This window comes from Prinia subflava, chromosome 14, assembly GCF_021018805.1.
Source record: "Prinia subflava isolate CZ2003 ecotype Zambia chromosome 14, Cam_Psub_1.2, whole genome shotgun sequence".
NCBI classification, from domain to species: domain Eukaryota; kingdom Metazoa; phylum Chordata; class Aves; order Passeriformes; family Cisticolidae; genus Prinia; species Prinia subflava.
Window position 1 is genome coordinate 13769148 of NC_086260.1, and position 23230 is coordinate 13792377.

The 23230-nt window shown below is 41.4% G+C and overlaps 1 protein-coding gene across 1 annotated transcript in view; it reads right to left on the minus strand.

Annotated features, from left to right (window-relative positions):
• PPARG (peroxisome proliferator activated receptor gamma) overlaps positions 1-23230 on the minus strand; it is a 57776-nt gene that overhangs the window by 16091 nt on the left and 18455 nt on the right. The window contains exons 2-4 of the mRNA XM_063411799.1: positions 8932-9153; positions 6681-6847; positions 3381-3519 (exon numbers count right to left, since the gene is read on the minus strand). Of these exons, the coding sequence (XP_063267869.1) occupies positions 3381-3519; positions 6681-6847; positions 8932-9145 (520 nt within the window). The 5' untranslated portion in view covers positions 9146-9153. The remainder of the gene's footprint in view (positions 1-3380; positions 3520-6680; positions 6848-8931; positions 9154-23230) is intronic.

Here is a 23230-nt window from a genome sequence, read left to right on the forward strand (position 1 = left end):
TGTAACAATTCATTAACAACAAGGAGCGTGGTGAATCAAGCACTCCTATCTTACCATTTCACAGACATAGGATTTATTTTTTCACAGAATAAATTTTTCTAAAATTATTTAGAATATACTTTATTGGTGAGATGGGGCAGACTCTGTTCAATGTTTATCAGCATTGCAGGCCAAATTTGGGGCAGAATCAGTTTAGTGGGACTAGCCTAGCAGTTTCCTTTTGTCCAAATCTTTGTCTGTCATTTCCAGGGGAAATCAGGCAGTGAGAGGTTAATGGGAGGAATTGGGAAAGGGAGATTTTGGATGGGAGGAGAAGGAAGGGCTGCTGATGATGATGATGCCACTTCCAAAGGTTAGGCTGGGAAAAGGAGAGCCTGGGGAGGGCTCAGTGGGGGTGGGAAAAGCCTGGGAGAGCTCTGGGAGCCCAGAGGGGCTCAGGTGGCAGCTCCTGTCCCAGCTAAGCCAGGCTCTGCAAGCCTGGGCAGGAGCCTGCAGTGGATTTCTGCCTTTCCTTTGGCAGCTCCTCCTTTTCCCTGCATTTACAGCATGCTCCAAACATCAGGAACAGAAAGGCAGCAGTGAGCACAGTCAGTCCCTCCTGCTGCATCCCATCCTTTGGCTTTCTGGGGAAGAACTACAATATTTATCCTTGCCCCAGGTTTTACTGCTTGGAGAAGTTAAATGTAAAAAAGATAATTGTTCTTAGGCTGTTCTGTAGGGCACTGCTCTTCTGATTGTCTGGATTTTCTCTGGGCATAAAGAAGAGCCCAAACAGCCCATAAATACAGTTTGTTACATTAGAAAACACAGGGTGAAGGCAGGCTGGATACCTGGCTGGTTTTAGTGGAGATGTGCCCAGATTGAGCAATCCCCTGCTCCCAGAACTGATGAGAAAGACACTGCCATGTGCTCTTTTTTCCCATTCCAGTAGCTGGGTTAACACCAGCAGTACTTTTAGCAGAAGAGAACAAAATAAATGACATTTTAAAACTGAAAAGAACCAAGCTTCTGCTCAGTGGCACTTCAGAACACAATCTGCACAACTCAGGGTTAAGCCCAGAGCAGCACTGTGGCTAGAGAAGGAAAGGAAAACAATATTCCAAGCATGAGAACACCACGGTCTTTTTTAACCTTTAGCCAAGTGGTATGGAGCATTTCTACGTGAAAAAATGTGGCTGTAGCTGCTGAGTGTCTCCTTGCAGTCCCCCTTTTGTCCTGATCATTTTGCAATGAACACATCCACACAAGGGCAGGCACAGACCGGGACCCTCAGGCACAAATAACCCACGTTCTGCTTCAAAGTATTGAAAATTCTGGTGATTTCCCTACCCCATCCAAACGTGTCCCAGTGTCATTGGTGAAACCCCCTGGTTCTACCTCCAAGCCACATAAAATTGGATTAATTATTTGGATATTAAAGTTCTGCTGGCTTAGGGCAGGAACCTGGGCAGGAACACATCCAGTGTTGCATTTCTTTATGCTGCTGGGTCCTCAAAGATGACATTCAGCTCTCTTTTTTATAAATTAGTTTATAAATGATGAAGGAGTGAGGGTGTTTTGTGCAAGGCAACGTAATCAGAGCAGGCAAAATAAAAAAGGCAAGGGCAGAAGGCAAAGTCTGAATAGGAACACTGAGTCCTTGTTGGGAGAACTCCTGGCTGGAGAAAATCTTCCTTGGAGCCCTGGGGCGAGTGGCTTTGCCCTTTTCCTGCCTCCCCCAACTCCCAGAACCTTTTTGGTGCCACAGCTTCTGCCTGGGCAGTGGCCAAAGAGGGGAAAATGCAGGAGAAATGTGAATTTTAAAGCTGTTGTTGAAAGCCAGAGAGAATGGTCTGGGCCATCCCTTCCTGGTGGAACTGCCCGTGGATCCCACAGACACAACTGGGAGCTGCCAGGCCAGGGGAGAATTTGGCATGCACCTTGAAAATAATAATAAAACCCCTCCTGATTTACTATAAAAATACCCACAGTAGCATTTCAAAATTAGATTTATTTTTAAGTGTTACTGCTGCATCCCAGGAATTTGAAAACCGTATTTTCTATTAGCAAAACATTTCCCAGACCAATTTATATTCTGTGCATGTATTAACTTTGCAAACCACAGTCCAGCTTTCCTCTTGGGGACAGCACACTCATTTTTTATATTTGAAAATAATGAAAGTTCTAAAAAAACCACAGAGAAATTATTTTCCCAGTCATGTTTGCAATTCTTTACCCTTAGAATTACATAAGTCTCTATGTTATGACATTTAATTCCTGTTTTTACTCAGCTTTGCCAAAGCAAGGCAACAAAGAATCTTCATTATGTCCTTCTGCCCAAACATTCATAAGTATTTCCACATGAATTGCTCTACTAATTTTAAAGTTCAGGGAGATTTTCCTCTAGAGCAGTATTGTGATATTCTTCATGCCACTATTTATAGTAAATAAGGCAACCACAGATGTGTGTGTCCTAGGAAGGAGAAGGACAGGGATTTTTCAAAGTGTACAGGTCATGAAAATGAATATTTTCATTTCAAATCTGTCGTGTTTCAGTGTGAGAAGTGTTAACTCAGTGATGCCAGCCCTTGGTAAGTGACCTGTGCAGCAAATTCAAGCTGCTGTTATTCACAAAGCTTCAGATTCTCTAATCCATATTTCACAATTAAGTTTTTGGCTTCCAGGAAAGGCATCTTGAGCTCCAGCAGGCAAAAGGGTCTGGTCAGAAAATAAGACAGTGAAGTGAAAAACAGCACTTACACAAAGGAACACATTCAGGAAGAAACAGCAATTACACAGGGAATGTGTTCAGGAGGAGCTACCAACGAGCAGGAACGGCTGAGAGTAAAACCAACTCGTGTTACTTTATATAATGAAGCAAGGAAAGCAAATCTCCACCTATCTGACCTTGATGCTGAAGCCATCTCAAACCACAGAGAGGCTCCTAAAGTCAGGGCAGTCTCTGAGCTGCAGGTGTGGGCATTCCAGCAGCACACTGTGTGGATGTTCCATTTCCAGAAGAAAATTTGGAAAAATGTGCCATTTTCCAGATGAAAACTTGGAAAAATATGCCATTTTCCAGATGAAAACTTGGAAAAATGTGCCATTTCCCAGATGAACACTTGGAAAAATGTGCCATTTTTCCAGATGAAAACTTGGAAAAATGTGCCATTTTCCAGATGAAAACTTGGAAAAATGTGCCATTTTCCAGATCAACACTTGGAAAAATATGCCATTTTCCAGATCAACACTTGGAAAAATATGCCATTTTCCAGATGAAAACTTGGAAAAATGTGCCATTTTCCAGATGAACACTTGGAAAAATGTGCCATTTCCATATGAAAACTCAGAAAAATGTGCCATTTCCCAGATGAAAAACCTGAACCTGCTCGTGCACTCACCGTTGTGTGACATTCCCACGGCCAGGCACTTCTGAAACCTGCAGTACTGACATTTATTCCTGCTTTTCTTATGGATGCGGCAGTTCAGGTCACACCTGTCGTAGATGAGCTTTAACCTGATCGTTCTCCGAAAAAAGCCCTGCAGGAGACAGAAATAAACATGGGAAAGGATGCAGGGAACTGAGGGAGCTGCCACTGCCACTGCCACCCTTCCCTCCCACCCACAGCACCGGCCAGGGGCATTTCCAGGGGAATCCAAGCTCCCCTTGCCATCCTCTCTGCTCCTGCCCTGCTCTAATCTGCTTTTTCCTGCTCCGTTTGAGAGGGATAAAATTCTCCAAAAGCTGGAGAAGCTTTGGGGAATCAGTGGGGTTTGAAGGACATTGGGGATGTAATTTAAGAGCACAATTCTAAAGGAGGCAAAGCTCCTTCTGTCCCACTGCTCGTGGGACAAAAGAACCAAACGTGACATCTTCAAAATTTAAAGTTCACTACCAGTGTAGAAAACTTGTTCTAAACCACGACAAACCAACAGCATTTCCATTTCTAGTAAATGAGAATGATTCTGGGTTATTTCTCTTTTGACAATTTGAAGATGCTTTCTTGGATCAGTCATAATTAATTACAAAAATTTATCTAGAGTTACCACCCTTTTTTCCTTGTAAACGCTATTTTTTCCTCACAGGGAATAATAACAGTAAAAGCATAATGCCAGCTTTTATTTATATAATTAACTGTAATTTAAGTAATGTACTTTGTACTTATTGCTTTATGTGTGTTCCTAATTCACTGCTAAGAAATTTATTTAAGCTCTGTGTTGGTTCTTTCCTTTTAGTTATTTTCCTCAAGATGCTGAAGATGGAGGAGATGGGAATTTCACATTAGACTCTAATGTTTTTCTTTGAACTCAATGAATTATTAATAATTTAATTCTCTGACATTTCTTCTCTCATTCTTGAGGACTGCAATTTTTACACCATTCATTTGTCCTTTACATGTTATAAACCCTAAATGTCACTGACATTAAAAAATCTGTGGGGTTTTAAAACAGAAAGCTCCTTCCTCAATACCATCAGAGTAATCTGTGGTCACCTAAAATGTGTAAAATGGGTAAAAACACTCAAATTAATCAGAATAACAGAGCCCGAATTTTAATTGCTCAAGGTTTTGGAGTCTGGCATGAGTTTGCTCTGGCTGTGTTCTAGGAATTCAGATTTTCTGCACATGACCTTCAAGGCAGCAGCAGTGAAATGTGCTTGCTTGATGGAAAAAAGGAGAAAAAATGCACAAAACAATTTGAATAGATCAATAACACCAACAAGAAAAAAGCAAGCTAAGTTTGAAAATACCCCTGCTTATCAAGCCGTAAATTATACGTGGGAAAATTGACGTAAAGAAATTGATGTTTGGGTTTTTTTTAAAAAAAGTGCAAAAGTGTGATTTTACCAAATAGTTATTTGGATGAAAATGATGTTAAACATTGGGGGAGATGCTGTTTTGGCAGCTCACCTTGCAGGCGTGCACACCTCACAAAACATTTGAATAGATCAATAACACCAGGAAGAAAAACGCAAGCTAGGTTTTAAAAAACTCCTGCTTATTAAGCCATAAATTACAAGAGGGAAATTTGACATAAAGACTTTTTTTTTTTAAAAAAAAGGCACCAAAGTGTGATTTTACCAAGTGGTTATTTAGATGAAAATGTTGTTAAACATTGAGGGAGATGCTGTTTTTCCAGCTCACCTAGCAGCCCTCTCAGGCGTGCACCCCTCACAAAAAATTTTGAATAGATCAATAACATCAAAATTTTGAATAGATCAACAATCATCAATTTGAATAGAACACCAACAAGAAAAAAGCAAGCTAGGTTTTAAAAAAACCCTGCTTATTAAGCTGTAAATTATATGCGGGAAATTTGACGTAAAGAAATTGACTTTAAAGGAAAAGAAAAAGGTGCAAAAGCGTGATTTTACCAAACAGTTATTTAGATGAAAATGATGTTAAACACTGGGGGAGATGCTGTTGTGGCAGCTCACCTTGCAGACGTGCACACCTCACAAAAACTTTGAATAGATCAGTAACACCAGGAAGAAAAAAGCAAGTTAGATTTAAAAAAAAACTCCTGCTTATTAAGCCTTAAATTACATGCGGGAAATTTGACGTAAAGAGATTGACTTGTTGTTATTTTTTTTTTTTTTAAATGGCACCAAAGCATGATTTTACCAAGTGGTTATTTAGATGAAAATGATGTTACACATTTGGGGAGATGCTGTTTTTGCAGCTCACCTTGCAGCCCTCGCAGGCATGAACCCTCACAAAAAAATTGAACATATCAATAACACCAACAAGAAAAAGGCAGGCCAGGTTTTAAGAAACCCCTCCTTATCAAGCCATAAATCACACTCGGGAAATTTGACGTAAAGAAATCGACCTTTTTTTTTAACAAAAAGAAAAAGCACAAGAGCGTGATTTTACCAAACAGTTATTTAGATGAAAATGATGTTACACATTTGGGGAGATGCTGTTTTCCAGCTCACCTTGCAGCCCTCACAGGCGTGCATAGATCAATAACACCAAAATTTTGAATAGTTCAACAATCATCAATTTGAATAGAACACCAACAAGAAAAAGGCAAGCCTGGTTTTAAGAAACCCCTCCTTATCAAGCCATAAATCACACGCGGGAAATGTGACGTAAAGAAATCGACCTTTTTTTTTTTTAACAAAAAGAAAAAGCACAAGAGCGTGATTTTACCAGGTGGTTATTTAGATGAAAATGATGTTAAACATTGAGGGAGGTGCTGTTTTGCAGCTCACCTTGCAGCCCTCGCAGGCATGAACCCTCACAAAAAAATTGAACATATCAATAACACCAACAAGAAAAAGGCAAGCCAGGTTTTAAGAAACCCCTCCTTATCAAGCTGTAAATGACACGTGGGAAATGTGACATAAAGAGATCGACTTGTTGTTTGTTTTTTTAAATGGCACAAAAACGTGATTTTACCAGGTGGTTATTTAGATGAAAATGATGTTACACATTGAGGGAGGTGCTGTTTTTGCAGCTCACCTTGCAGCCCTCGCAGGCGTGCATAGATCAATAACACCAACAAGAAAAAGGCAAGCCAGGTTTTAAGAAACCCCTCCTTATCAAGCCGTAAATGACACGCGGGAAATGTGACGTAAAGAAATAGACCTTTTTTTTTTTAACAAAAAGAAAAAGCACGAAAGCTTGCTTTTACCAGACAGTTATTTAGATGAAAATGATGTTAAACATTGAGGGAGGTGCTGTTTTGCAGCTCACCTTGCAGCCCTCGCAGGCGTGCACGCCGTAGTGGAAGCCCGAGGCCTTGTCCCCGCAGACGCGGCACTCGATGGCCATCAGCGAGTTGGAGGCCTCCTCGTGGGGTTTGTACAGCTGCACCTTCTCGGAGAAGTACGGCGGGGACGGAGGCTCCATCTTGATGGCACCTGTGTGGAGAGACAAGGGATAAACTCCATTTTTTCAGAGCCACTTGGGTGTCTTTTATATTAAATTATCCAGCAGGGAATGGCTCTGTTGTAGGGCAGTTCCCAGAGCTGAGGCTTGCAAAGGTTCATCATCTGGAGTTCCACTGGCAGGAGACTCCATTCCACCAAAAGAAAAGATAATGAAGACTCACATGTATTTTAAATGTAACATTTCATTGTAAAGTATATTTTAAAGACAACAATTCATTAACAACAAGGAGCGTGGTGAATCAAACACAGGAGTGCTTGATCTTACAATTTTCAAGTTCAATCTTACAATTTCACAGACATAGGATTTATTTTTTCACAGAATAAATGATTGTAGATTTATAGATTGGTGGAGGAGGCAGCAAGGAATAACCATGAGGCATCCCAGGGATGTTGGGATGGGATTTGCTCCACAGCAAAGGCAGCAGCAGACAAAGGCTGCAAAAGGAGCTGCAGCTTCCAGGAAAAGCTGAAGGGGCAGATCCTGATGGAGAAAGTGCAATACAGACCCAGATTTCAGCTCGGGGTTAAAGAAAGGGATTTTAAAAATTAATGTATGGAGAATTCAGGCTTTACTCAGTCTCTACCTGGTTTATTCCTTTAAGGTGTGGAAACTCCTACAGGGAGATGGGCTGGAGTGTCTGATCCAGTTTAAAATATATTTGAGTGTCTAATAGAGCTATATATTGAATAATATATTATTCAATTATATATATATATATATGAGATAAAATAATATCAGATATTTCAAGAAATTTAGCTCTCTCCTGGGGAAAACTGTTGAACTTTGGGTGCAGTTCAGAGATAAATTTTCTCTCCTGAAAATTTCTAATTAAGAGAGCAATTTCTAATATTGAATGAGCTCAAAGAAGTAAATATGATGTCTTTAAATCAATCATCACTGGTCATAGGAGAGAGCTGTGACATTTGAGTGTTACATTACATCAGGAGTGATGTAACAGAGTGTTAAAGAAGGTGAATATTTTTGTTTTTCCAGATTGGTAATACTGTACAAACCAGAAAGATTTGTTCCTATATAAACTGGGAGGAAATTATCTGAGTAAAGATGAAGAGGATTTATGGCATCTAAACTCTGCTGCACTCTTTAAAACTACTTGGCATTAAAGTGTTATGAATATTTCTAATTAAACAAAAGAAAAATAAATGACTAACTGGGAAAATGTCCATTCATTTATTACAGTAGCAGAGCAGAAACACCCAGCACCTGCTTCACTGTCCCACCAGAATTAAACACCACCCTTTCCCCAGCAGGAATTCCCTGGAAGAGTGCTTGTACAGATTACTGCAAATAAAAGTGAGCAGAAATGGATCCTCAAAAGAGTTCCAGGCACAGCGACCTCACATTCCTACTCTGAGCAGGAATGCAATGACAATTTATTTAGGAACAGGTCGCTTCCTTTCCTAAAAGGAGGATTTAGTGTGGTTTTGTCAGTGTAAATTGTGAAAGAGCAGCGTGTTTCACAGCAAGTAAATAATCCAGGAGCTGTGGTGGAGTTGTGACAATGCTGTGGCTCAGACGTAGCCAATGTTTCTATTCCATCCATTTCTGAGGCTGCTTGGAATTTAAAAGCTGCACATATTAATAGTTAAATATTAAAGTTATTGTTATAGTTATTAAATGCTCTTTATGCTGGGCATTCTTCAATATTCAGGGTGTTTATTCTGCATGGTGGGCACTGAGCTTCAAAGGAAAAGCTGCACACGAGTACAGGAATAGGAAGCAACAGAGGGCTTCACGTGTCTAATAAAATGTAATTTTAGATACTTTCTGACCCCTTTCCTAAACTCCAGCTGCTGCTCTGGCAGGGTGAAGGTCTGCTGGGGGTATTCCCTCTTTTCCCTCTGCCCTGCAAGGACATCTCTGCTGACACAGGAGATCTGAATTCTAAATCTAAATCTACGAATTCTAACCCCAAATCTACAAATTCTAAACCCAAATCCATGAATTCTAAACCCAGATTTGCTGCTAGCACGCGCTCCAGGGACTGGAGGGGACGTGGACACGAGGGGAACCCTTCAGGAAAGGCAGAGCTTACTTGGGCAGTCCTGGAGTTTGATATCATATTTATAATCCAGGCCTGACTGGTCAGCCCTGGCAAGGTCTTCGTAGTGCGGGGAGGAAATGCTGGAGAAGTCCACGGTGGTGAAGGGTTTGATGTCAAAGGAGTGTGTGTGCTCCTCCATGGCTGACAGGTCCACGGGGCTGATTCCAAAATTCATGGGCCAAAACGGCATTTCTGTGTCAACCATTGTAACCCCTGCAGACAACAAGAAAAACACATTGGGGAGGGAGTGGTTATCTAATTGGTTATCTCCAATTTGTCCAGCTGAGCTCCAAGTTTCCCATGTTCACAAGCAGGAGATGAAAACTGCATCTCCCCACAGCATGCACGTCAACAAAATTAGAAGTCTTCCACAAATAATTCTCATTTTTTGCAATTTCTAAGCACCGTTCTTCCCAAGCGCCTGAGAATCTCAAGGATTTTTATATTAAGGAAAAAACCCCACAGCAGCTGGTATTAAATAGTGGTGGTTTTCCTCCAAATAACCAGAAATATTTGAAAACTGTGCTCATTCGAGTTTGCCAAAAGTTTCACCCCAGTCCTGAACCCATGAATCAAGGAAATGTAAGCTATGACTTTTCAAATTCCATATATATCTACGCAAACCTTGAAAGCAGCAAACAAACAAGAAACCTCTATCTGCAAAAATCTTCTGCAAATTGAGTGAATCTAGATTGAGACATGAAATGTTTTTCCAAGTCCTCTTCTGACAGAGAGCTGAACCAAATTCTTAACTTAGACACATTTCAACTATGGAAAAGTTGTGAGTTACAGCAAGTGAACCAAAATCCTTGATTTAGACAGATTTCAACTATGAAAAGGTTTGTAAGTTACAGCAAGTGCAAAGGCTGTTTTATAACCAGTGTCTGTGTTTAATTTTCCACAAGATTTATAAAAAGAACATCCTACCCTAAAAATAGAAGAGATGTTTCAGAACTAAAATAGCTTGGTCACTTTGGCTGTTTAATTTGGACTTTAGACCCAATCGAGTGAGTGGCCTTTAACCTCCAGATAACAGAAACCTTGATTTGATCTGCTTTGGATCAAAACTCCTCTGTCACACAGCCAAAAGTGCTGTTGCAAAATGAAGATACTGGAACAGAGGTGATCCAGAATTTGGAGCTCACCCTGGTTTTGACAGGTAAGTGAAGCTGTGACCATTTCTTGTAATGACCAGACACATCTTTAAAACCCCACAAAAATCAAGAGATGTTTTAAATTGGTTTCTATTCCTCCCACCATGGGTTATTACTCTGCTGGAGCTGTGCCTCAGGGGTGAGGGATGGCTGCAGGCACATTCCAGGTCCATCCCAGGAACTGCCAGGCTGCTGTGTGGACAAGGAATAACTGCAGGAAACCTCCAAAGGCAGGAGGAGACATCCACCACTGAGCTCACTGAAAAATGATCAGTTTTCCTGTACTGTCCATCAAACCTCTGAAAAATATTCTCCCAAGAGAATATTGAGGTCTCTCTTGAGGTCCCTCAAGACCTCATCACTTTGTCTTTTCAAGTTAAAGAGCTCCACTCTGCAAACCCCTGTGAGCTGAACAGTGAGTTAGAGCTGAGCTGGATTCACTGCCCCCAGCCCATGGCTGGGATTGAATCATGGTTTTAAAGAGTTAAATTTTAAAGATTTTAGCCAAGGCTTAGGAGCAATTGATACTGATTAGGATGCAAGTTAGGAGAAACAAAAGAGAAGTCAGACTCAGGATGCTCTTGAGAAGTTGATGATGAGCAAATCTGGGAAACTCCTGCATCATTACAACCCAGAGTGGGCACAAACCTCCCCATGCTCACACTCAGAAAAACTCAGGTGAGTCCAGAGGCTTGGCAGGCACAGGCTCCAAAATCCAAGAGCTTGTAGTAATTCCTTATCAGAAATCTTGTTTCCCAGCCAGCACAGCCAAATCATTTCAGCAAAGTCTACCAAGAAATGCCAGAGTGGTTTCGTGGTAAAATGTTTCTAGCCTAGAATGGTCGATTTTTATTATGTTTTAGAATAAACAAAAGAAAATTAAATAATTAACGAGAGACCTGTTGTTTTAAGCATCACTGAATAGGAGGGATTTGGTTTCATGCACGCTGGTTTTCCCCTACTAATTGGTTTTTTCTCTGTGTCTGTCCAAGTCACACACACGCTATATAAGGTGAGAACAGAGGAAATGCAAATTCCAAGATTCCAGTGAAGAGAAAACCAGGGAATTGTGGCTGCGCCTATCAGCCACTGCAGGTCACAGAGCAATCCTGCCCTGTCCTACTCCTATTTCTGCTGGAAGGCAATAAAATCCGGAGCCAGCAGCCATTTACAAATCTTTAGTCAAAAGCCTATAAACTCCACCCCTTCCAGAGGTTAACATCCCTTGACTCTCAAGATCCCAGAGTAAAATTGTTCACAAGCATTTCTGAAAGATGAGAATTTCCAGGTTTGGGGTGTAAAACACAAAGCATCTTGTTACAGTTTTAAAGTTCCAATCTTCACATAGGATCTGAGCAAATTGTGGGTATCTTGTTCAATTTAACATTTCCTGTTCCAGTAGAAACAATTAATATCAATTTTCAGATGAATTTCTATTAGAGATACTAAATGAAGGAAGCGTTTTCCATGCTATTTTTATTCTTGCATTATTGAAAACCAAAATGTGAAGACTGTTCCTGTATTTAAGGGTTATTTTACAAATACTTCTATTTTGCACATAGCTTGATTTTTGTTGTGTACTTTGTCTTTTTCCCTCCCCAGGAAAGAGAAATGACAACATTTCCCTCTGGAAAGAAAAAAAAAACCCAAAACAACTAACTGTAGTCTCCTCGTGGCTTTAAAAGAACCAAAAAACAACAACCAGGATTAAAAAAAAACCAACAATGTACAAATCCAATGAACAGACCAGAGAATGCCTTTGTCACTCACAACTCCTGTGTGACACCCAGGTGACAGATCTGTAAATATTTCTCTGATTTAGAAGATTTTCCTGTGCAAAACTCCTTCCCAGCCAGCAGGGATGTTATTTGGGAAGCCAGGTGGAGGAGCTTGGACATTGAATCCTCCAAAAGAGCAGGGGTGAAAGAGATGATGGTGCTGAGATAATTTAATTGTGAGATATGGAGCTTTCCAAGTGCCTTCACTGTGATTAACTCCTGTGGAACTGCTCAGGGTTCTGTCAAGGCACTGCACTCACCTGGCACAGCCACCCTTGGTTATTCTGCTGCTGACAGGCAGAAATCTCCTCTCATTAATCACCCCATCCCCTAATTGATCTGCTCTCCATTTCCCCAGAGTTATTCCCCGCATTCCTCCTGCTAGAGAAATATAAAATCGAACAGAGGAGATTGCCATGGTATGAAAACCATGCTGGAACACGAGCTGCTCTTCACCATAAACACTACCTGTGCTCAGGTAACCTGAAGGGCCTGTTGTGCTGCATTCTGGACACGCTCTTTCCAGACAAAACTACCCAAATATGACCCTGCAGGTATTTAATGAGGCAACCAGAACATCCCAGCTGACAGGAGGTACGGAAAACAAGAAGGGAAAAATAAATTGGTGAAGCCTCTCAGCTTTGAAACATTATTAAAATGAGGGAAGGTGTAGTGACATGACATGGGCAGGTATAAATATGGACAAATTGATTGGTGAACTGAATAATGTTGTGGGGTTTTCTTCATGAAAAAAAACCACATGGAATAAATTGGATTTCCTCCTGTGTATAAATGTGTCAGACTTTGTCCAGTAAACTCATAGGCAAGTCCTGCAGAACTTAATGGCACTTTTGGCAATTAATTTAATTAAGGCAGCTCAGCCCCTCTGTGAAATAATGTCCTACATCACTTGGTTAAAATCACACAATCGTTCTCAGCTTTTAGGAAAAAAATTAGAGATGGTCAAGGGGCAGCTTGATACCCCACAGATTCAATTTATTTATCTCTCTGGATGAATAACAACACATTTTATGTGTTAAAACATAAAAACACATCTCCCCTGAGGGATGGCACCACATCCAGCCCTGCAGTGAGGGGAAGGCTGCAGAAGGGCTGTGAAAAGGGGCAGAAGGTTTGTGACAAGCCCCTGGCAAGAACTCAGTTCCCTCATTGCCTCTGACACAGAAATTCTGTGTGGCAATGGTCGAGCAGCTCCAGGCAGCATCTGATCAGTGCTGCCCTCAGCCCCCGAGGGGAGGGACCCCTGAACTTCAGGTTATTGAGAGAAAAATCACATCTTACTGCATCTGCTTTTTCTTGGGAAAAAAACCAACCAAAACCCACCCAAAACCACAAAAAAACCAAAACCAAAACACAAAAAAACAAACCCCCCAAAAAACCAAAAACCACCTGCCCCCCCAAAAAAAACAACAACAAAAAAATCAACCCTCAGATTTTTGTCTCAGTTTTCTCTTTTTCCAGTGAAAGAACATTCTCTTCCTCCCTCCCCTCCCTAACCCATCTCTCCTCTCCAGCAGGTGTGGGATTGCTCCACATTTCTCTAACATTCTTCATTATGCCAGAGTACACTGGAGCTCCAAGCTTTAACTCTTCAGGAGATACCTTCCTCAAGAATGAAATTTATAGATTTTTCAATATAGCACCTGCCCCTATAATGGACTTTCTCTAACAGACATCGTTTGTATAAACCAGAGATAATTTTATTTATTTATTTTATAAATTTTTTTTTGGATTAACGAAACTCTGTGAATTTTTTTGTATCCCTAGCAGTGACTCAAAGCTGTTCCCTGTTGTTGTTTTACACATTCCCGGCCCGCAGATTCCCGATTTTCCCCCTTTTCCCGGCACAGCACCCGGAGCTCTCCGTGTCCTGTTGCTGCAGAGTCAGCAGAGGGAGCACAACGTAACTAAAATAAATCCCACCTCTTTCCAAGAACTCTGCTGGCACAGCCAGTGATGCTCCTAAACAAACAAACAAGCGGGAAAAAAAATAAAGGACGGAAAAAGAACCTCGGTGGCTGATGCCCCCAATTCTGTGTTTGACAAAATCAGCAGGAAAACAGCAAGAAAACCTATAAAGCCTTGCTTTAAAACATCCATTACAGAATTTTTATTGTTTAAAAGGAGAGATAGAAAGAATTTTTGTGGGTTTGTTTGTTTGTTTGTTTGTTTGTTTTGGTGGTTTTTTGGGTTTTTTTGGTTGGTTTTTTGTTGTTGTTGTTTAGTTTTTGGTTTTTTTTTTATTCATGCTCACACTCAAAACATGGTCAGAATTCAGGGCAGAAAATGTTTCAGTGATGTGATGATGAACAAACACACTGAACAGCAGTATTGATAGGATTAAACTAGATTAAACTACCCAAAGCAGCCATTTCCCCCCAAAATTACACATCAGAAACCACTGTGGATGCAGGAAAAGAGTCCAGGCTAGTGAGAGAATAAATATTGTTAATTTTTTGATGGTAAATTCAAAGGGTTTTTGGTCCCCTGCACCCAGCCCGGAGCCAGGCACACTCCTGGGGACACCACTGCCTCCCCAGACCTGGGAATTTCCTTTCCAAGCACGAATTTATCAAAAACACTTACAGGAATGAAGACTGACCTCAGTACAGGACAGAAGAAGCAAATTATTTTTATGGGTTTGTTTCAATCAAAGAACTGTAAGCTAAAGCTCCCCATGCCTTAATTTAGCTGTGAAAACAAGAAAATACCCAGTGTGTCTGGCAAATGCTGAGTGCCAAAACAGCTCCATGATAAAAAGTGACTTTGTGGAAAGATGAGTTCACAAATAATGGCATTTTTAAACACAGATGGGTTTAAAAGCACTGCTGACTCCAAGCACTTCAAGACAAGAGATGACATTTCCTTCTCTGCTCCTCAGGTACAGCTCTGCAGCCATCTAGAAAATGCCCCAAAAATTAACATGTCCACCTGGAAACCCCCCCAAAAAGAGAGTGTACTTTGGAAAGAAGGGAATGAACACTGTGTTTGTGAGGAATAAAACGAGAGGAGGGTTCTGGGCCCGTGGATTTGTCAGGGCAGGGCAGGAGGGTTGATCAGCCCCACTGCAGGGTTAATCACCGGGAATGAAGGAGGGGCAGGAGCTGGGAAAAGGCTCCTCAACCTGCAGAACCAGCACAGGGCCCAAATCCTGAGAGCAGAAAGGAAAAGCAGCGGGGCTGGGTGGGATGGTGAAGGTGTCAGCAAAGCCAGGGACACCTCCAGACCCTGCTGGGGGATGGATGCTCCCTCCTGTCCCAGTCTGACCAGTGTGAGTGCCTCAGAAATCCCCTCCTGTCCCAGTCTGACCAGTGTGGGTGTCAGAAATCCCAGTACTGCAGACCCTGCTGGGGAATGGATGCTCCCTCCTGTCCCTCCTGTCCCAGTCTGACCAGTGCTGGGTGTCCCAGAAATCCCCTCCTGTCCCAGTCTGACCAGTGTGGGTGTCCCAGAAATCCCAGTACTGCAGACCCTGCTGGGGAATGGATGCTCCCTCCTGTCCCTCCCGTCCCAGTCTGACCAGTGTGGGTATCCCAAAAATCCCAGTACTGCAGACCCTGCTGGGGGATGCTCCCTCCTGTCCCTCCTGTCCCTCCTGTCCCTCCTGTCCCTCCTGTCCCAGTCTGACCAGTGTGGGTATCCCAAAATTCCCAGTGCTGCAGACCCTGCTGGGGTACGGATGCTCCCTCCTGTCCCAGTCTGACCAGTGCTGGGTATCCCAAAAATCCCAGTGCTGCAGACCCTGCTGGGGGATGGATGCTCCCTCCTGTCCCTCCTGTCCCTCCTGTCCCAGTCTGACCAGTGCTGGGTATCCCAAAAATCCCAGTACTGCAGACCCTGCTGGGGGATGGATGCTCCCTCCTGTCCCTCCTGTCCCAGTCTGACCAGTATGGGTGTCCCAGAAATCCCCTCCTGTCCCAGTCTGACCAGTGTGGGCGTCCCAAAAATCCCAGTGCTGCAGACCCTGCTGGGGGATGGATGCTCCCTCCTGTCCCAGTCTGACCAGTGTGAGTGTCCCAGAAATCCCAGTGCTGCAGAGCCACGTCCTTCAAAAAGCCAAATAAAAGGTAAAGGGGGAAGCAACCCATCCGTCCTCCCAGCAAGGCTGCCCAGTAAAACACCAGGAGAAACTGTATAAATCCAAACACTTGGAAAAGCCAAAAAAAGAAAAGGCAACCCATAAATCAGTAGGAAATGTATTTTGCTCCTATGGCTGAGTTATAACTACAAGCTGTGCTCACTAGAAGCACAGTCCATAAAATTTACCACAATGTTTAAGAGGCAGTTGTTAATAGAAGCAAGGAAGAAAAGCCCATTCAGGGAATAATAGAGCTGTTTAGTGTTAAATACATTTTCTGTTCCGTGGAATTCACACCAAATGGCCTGGGTTACTTGGAACAGCAGCATTTTATACCCTTGCAGCAACACAAACCCTTGTAAATATAATTGCAAATGAGAAACAAGTTCAAAAATGCCACAGGCTACTCAGATTCGCTACAGATTCTCCCCTCCCATTTTAATTTGTTCATGTAGAGTTTGTTACATTCTGATACTGGATAGAGATCCACGAAACTTCAGGTTATTCCAGGGCATGAAAGAAAAACTGATTGCGAGGCTGTGCTCAGGTAGCTGAAATGGGAACGGAGAATGTTGGGCAAGGGGAAACTGCTGTGTGAGAAATACTCATTTATAGATCCGAAAAATGAGCAGGTGGGTCAGGTTCAAAACGAGCAGCACCTCAAAATCATGGAGGATTCACCCCAAATTTCTGGAAGTGGCAGAGTTGGGCTCCTGGTGGTAAAACCTGACTACAAGAGGAATAAAAGTGCTCTGCTGCAGCCACAGCTCCGGCAGAACAGTGAGATGAGGAGACAACTCCTGTTAAATCAGATCCAAAGTTTGTGGGAAAGGATCCTCAGACTGTTCTTAGAAATCCCTGGGCAGACAAACTGCACTTTCCTACTTCCAGTCCTGCTTTGTGAGGCACCATGTGCTGAAACTAAAAGTAATCCTGATGAAAAGCTTCTCCTCCCAAGCCTTGGGTTCGAAAACATCTTAAAAATCTCTCCCACTCTTCAAAATAGAAATGATTGTTATTTTGTTTCTTTGAAATTTTTATATATAAAATATATATATATAATATATATATGGACCTCTAGAAGCATAAAAATCTGAAAAATAAGGCATCATCTGGTTGGTAACATAAAATCAGGATGAACCTCTGTAGGGGCAGAAATTGGCATTTCCAACGTGCCGTGGTGGAACTGGAGTGTGGCTCCCGTTGGTTTTGAGGGATTTGAGGAAAGCAGAAACAAACAGCACGTCCCTGCCTTGTGCTGGCAGTACTGTAAAACTCCCTCATTATATAAAATGTAGGCGTTGCTCTCTATGAATCATTGTGATTTAAAATAGGATCCTGATAGACAGGCCATGAATCACTTTGGATTTTGTAATCAGCCAGGGCTGCTGCTCGGGAGAGCCCTTTGCCCCCTTTGGCAGGCAGCGAGGGGAAGGTCTGCTCCAGCCCTGGAGGTGCCTCCCCAGGCTGAAGGAAGTCATTGATTCCAAAATATCCCCAAAAACGCCGTGTGGGACACGAGATAGCAGAGCTTTGTCAGCTGGAGCAGCACCACACAATTCACTTGATAAGAGTGTTAACATTCTCAGGGCTGTGCTTGGCTCCCAGGCTCCACATGCTTTAATAATTGGTATTTATTTGTACTGGGCAGGCTCTGCATTGCTGGGTCTAGCCAAAAAAAAAAAAAAACGTTTTGCCAACTACCAGAAATTAATGTCGTTCTGAAATTTGCCATTAAAAGGATTTGTCATTCAGAATTTCCTCATGACTTGTGGCTGTTCTTTCAGGTGTCAAACTTGCTTTGAGGTCCATAGAAAGTTTTCCAGCTTTGACAGAAATTCAATGTTTGGGTCAAAATTCAGCCAAACACTCATTTTGAATATTGATCGTGGCATTTTGGATTCGTGCTAATGGCATTGAAACACCTGCCTGAAGTTAAGCACTTTTAAAAACTCAGGTTTTGGCTAAGAAAGGACTTCTTTAGCTAAGAAATGTTATTAAATTACACCTCATGCACACAGATAAATCAATGCGTGTCGTAATACACATCCACAAGAAATGAGGGTCTCATAAAACACCCAATTTCCTGTGTGAAACAGTGCAGTGGCAGGGCTGTGCCCAGAGCTAATAAAATAAAATAAAATAAACTCCCAGCACCACAAAATCCCAGTGGCACTGTCAGCCAGGAGCCTGCTGATGCTCCAGCAGGGAACAGCTCTGCCTGAAGTACAGCACAAAAACTTTTATTGACTTTATCCTGTGCTCACACATGAGAAAAAACATTTATTGAGTTTATCCTGTGCTCACACATGACAAAAAAAAACCATTTATTGAGTTTATCCTGTGCTCACACATGGTGTGTTACATGAAAATTTCAAGCACAGAACATTTACTGAGTCTATCCTGTGCTCACACATGACAAAAAGCATTTATTGAGTTTATCCTGTGCTCACACATGGTGTTTTACACGAAAATTTCAAGCCCAAAAAGCATTTATTGAGTTTATCCTGTGCTCACACTTGGTGTGCTACATGAAAATTTCAAGCACAGAACATTTACTGAGTCTATCCTGTGCTCACACATTACAAAAAAACATTTATTGAGTTTATCCTGTGCTCACACATGGTGTTTTACACGAAAATTTCAAGCCCAAAAAGCATTTATTGAGTTTATCCTGTGCTCACACTTGGTGTGCTACATGAAAATTTCAAGCACAGAACATTTACTGAGTCTATCCTGTGCTCACACATTACAAAAAAACATTTATTGAGTTTATCCTGTGCTCACACATGATGTGTTACATGAAAATTTCAGGCACAAAAGCATTTATTGAGTCTATCCTGTGCTCACACATGAGAAAAAACATTTATTGAGTTTATCCTGTGCTCACACATGACAAAAAGCATTTATTGAGTTTATCCTGTGCTCACACATGACAAAAAAGCATTTATTGAGTTTATCCTGTGCTCACACATGACAAAAAACATTTATTGAGTTTATCCTGTGCTCACACATGACAAAAAGCATATATTGAATTTATCCTGTGCTCACACATGACAAAAAAGCATTTATTGAGTTTATCCTGTGCTCACACATGGTGTGTTACACGAAAATTTGCCAGTTCCTCTGTGGCTCCCCGAGGCTGTGTGAGATTTTCCAGGATTTCAGGAGCTGTGGCAGAGCCCTGTGAGCAGCACAGCTTTTTACAGGACAATCCTCTGCTCCTTCCTTATCTGGGTTCATTAGGTCGTTATCAGCACATCCCTTAATGAATTTTAATATATTAATAACAGACTCCATTCTTTGGAAATGGTGCTTAGCCAATAATTAACAGCTGAGGTGTCAGTTTAGGATGGGATTTTAAATAGCTGTACTCCATTCTGGAATTCAGAACATGAAGTTTGTATTTGGTTTTGAACTGGTAATGACTTTAATAGTCAATGTTGGCTGCAGGTAATCTAAAGTGTCAGAGATGCAATAAATTTGATACTACAATTTGAAGATTTTTTGGTAATATTAATATTGAATTTAATTTAATAGTGTTTCATTTTTGTAATTTTAATACTGAAATAAGCACATCAAGTGTTCTTAATCCATGTCGTGGCAGTAGGGAATTTAGGGATGCAGAATGCTGTTGGTGAGCAGCCTGGGATTTTCCTCTCTCCTCAGACTCTGTCATGTCAGTGCTTTTTAATGTTCACAAGACAGTAAACTTCAGTGTTGTTTCCAAGAGATGAGCTAATGAGGCACACCACTGCAGCGGGGTGAAATGCACTCATTAATATCCTAAATGCAGTTCCCTGCCATGGCAGAACACTGGATACTCCCACAGGAAGAGGAGGAGGAGGAAAAAAAAAAACCCACATGAATTTAAACTGATTCCTTGAATTAAATCCCACTTTTGAAGTTTTTCCTGGCAGTCAAACACACTGCAAATAACCCATTAAAATGCTCCTCTCCTATCGGGATGAGTCGTTTCCGTCACATTCTCATCTTTCCCTGCACTAAAAATGCAAAATGTGTTTAAATACAGCAGGACTGCATGGAGGGCCCACATGACCGGACTGAGGGCTGGGTTTTGGCAAAATGTTTGGATCTGCTGGACAATCCCCAAGTTGTAGAAGTGAAGAAGAACCATATTGCAAAACTCATTCATGAACACAAACATGCTGGGCAATATTTCTGCACTAAACACAGAGAGCTCAGTGAGACAGCAAACACACTTTCCTACACAGAATTATACGGAATTTCTGGTACATGCCAGGACAAAATAAAGCTCCCTGTGCCTCTGCAGCCACTGTGATGTCAAGGTAATTCAAACACACCAAAATCCTGAGAAAGCAGATTAAAAAGCACCAAATTCTTTGGATTTTGGTAAAATGTTTGGCAAAATGTTTGGATCTGCTGGACAATCCCCAAGTTGTAGAAGTGAAGAAGAACCATATTGCAAAACTCATTCATGAACACAAACATGCTGGGTAATATTTCTGCACTAAACACAGAGAGCTCAGTGAGACAGCAAACACACTTTCCTACACAGAATTATACAGAATTTCTGGTACATGCCAGGACAAAATAAAGCTCCCTGTGCCTCTGCAGCCACTGTGATGTCAAGGTAATTCAAACACACCAAAATCCTGAGAAAGCAGATTAAAAAGCACCAAATTCTTTGGACATTCACCACTCTCCTCTTTTAGCTGCCCCCCAAATTCTTCATCTCACACACAAACCACAAATCACACACTGTAATTTTGCCCCTAGACTCTGGGATATTTGATAACTGGATTGATTTGGTTTTAATTTATTTGAGATCCTCGGATTTTGTGGGGAATGCAGTTATTTACACACAGCTATTGAAGGGTATTGTCATTAGGGGCTGAAATTCTTCAAGCAGCCCTTCCTAAGCCAGGAGGGGAACCAGAGGTGACATCCCAACATTATCCTGACAAGAAAAACACCAGGAAAGCAAAAGGGACCCCCCAAATTTGATTTTATCCAACAGCAGCCTTTCTTCCCTACACTGAGCCCCCAGCTAAACAATGCAATAACAAAGACACCTCTGAACTTTTGAACAAAATGAACTTTCGTACACCTATCATCTATTGCACAAATGCATCTCTTTCATCTTTTAAATTAGCAAAAAAAAAAAAAAAAAAAAGAAAATTAACCTTCTCAACCCAAGTGCAAAGCATCCAACCTGCTCAGCCACTTTTCAGCACCCCAGCAATCCCTTGTCACCTGACTCCTGTACTTTTGACCCTCCAGAAGCTCCCAGCTGAGACATGTTGACATGTTGACATGTTGACATGCTTCCACATGTGATGCAGGCATGATTGCTCTCAGTACTGCTGGGGATTTATCACAGGTTCACATCAATGTGCTCTGCCTCTCGTGGGCTCCTTCCCTCTCAATGTTCATTTTTCCAGGGAGCTTTGGAGCCATCCTGCAGTCAAGGTGACTCCAGGCTGGGAGGGTGAGGTGTTGTAACTGCAATTGCAACACTCTGGGGAGCCTCGAATGAACAGCAGGAAATTAATGTGGAGCTCTGCTCTAAATTTCTGAGCAGTTTCACTTGTGAGTCTTCTGTTGGACTCCAAGAGAATCTTCCCCATTCCTCCTTTTTTTTTGGTGTCAGTATAAAATGCAGCATTAAGTAGAATTGGGCTCAGTGTTTTATTCCAGAAGAAAAAGAGGTGGGAAATTTCTGGAGGAAATTAAGCATTGAGAATTGTTTTTATAAATACTAAAGCCTGTGTTCAACTAAATAATACCAAGCTGGGAGAAAGAATCCTGAAGCACCCAGTATAAAAACTGTGAATTAAGTAAGCACCAACATACCTCTTTTTGTGCTATTGTATTTCTAACTTTCAGCAAAATATAGAGGAATTTCAGTAGGATTTTTCAGGTTTACATACTTCAGAAAAGCTTTGTGCAAACTGGTGCTCAAAACTATACTAACTACTGAGCAGAGGAAAAAAAAATCCCAAACAGATCCAGCACCCAGGATCTGAGTTTCTGTGAAATAATGACACCAGAAAGCCCCAGAACAGAAATGTTTGAGTTATAAACGAATTAAAATGGGTTAATGTTGTACTTTTATGGGCCAACAGCATCCCTAACAAACTCCAAGTAATCCTGGATGTCACTTTATGCATTGGGCAAATCAAATTATTTTCAGTGGTGTAATTTTCCTTCCTGCCAGCTGAAACTGATAAACTCAGCTCCCTCTACCACTCAAAAAAAAATACCTCAGTCCATGGCTCAGATGGGGAATTATCAGCTCAGCTTTAGGTGATAACCAAAAAAGGGGACTTGAATCCTCCTGCCACCCACCCCTCACAGTTTTCTGAGAAAAGCCCCTCTAAAAACAGCACAGAATTGATGGAAATATTGAATTCTTTCCCAAATGTTCTTTTCAAGGGAAAAAAACCCCAAGATACCTTTCTCTTCAGAAGACAGAAGTGATTTACTGCAAACACAATGGGGAAGTGCAGTCTGAACCTGAACTAAAAGATGAATATTCCCCCTGAAGCCCTCTTATAACAATAAAAAAGACAAAATATTTGTGGGGAAAGAACACGATTTCATCTTTTATTTAATTTCAAAATCATTAATGCACTTCAAAAAGAACTTAAATATAACCTGCATAATGATACATTAATGTGAAATTGTACAAAGTCCTGACTTTGTTACAGCTTCAGAAACCTACTGTATTTTCTAATAGGGTATCTGGCATGGATTTTATAATGTGCCTGAAAACTAAAAGGAAGAGATTTCTTTGATCTTATTTTCTGTTGGGTTATTTTTTCCCTGTGTCATTAATATCCTAAGAACATGTCTGGTATGATTTTGTTCCTACTTCTGTCAACCTGTCTATTTGAAGTAATTTTTTTTCAACACCCCCATGGAATTGCCTTGCTTTGCCCATGAAGGGACAAACATTTTCACCTGCCAAGGTGTGGAAAATGATTCCACACCAGTGAGGTGCCTGTCACTCCTGTAAGTGTCCCCATCCCCAAAGCATGGCTCTTTGTACTCACATTTAAATGTGTGCCTAAATATGTGTTTAAATATTTCTGTCTGCCAGTAATAAACAGAATTCCATGGCTTTTGCTACTGTTCTTTGCCTCTGCAATAAACCAAACATTTAAAAAACTGTGTGTGATGTTATTCTTCTTAATACTGGTTATCTCATCACTGAAAATAATTTGATTTACCCAATGCTTAAAGTGACACCCAGACTACTTGGAGTTTGTTAG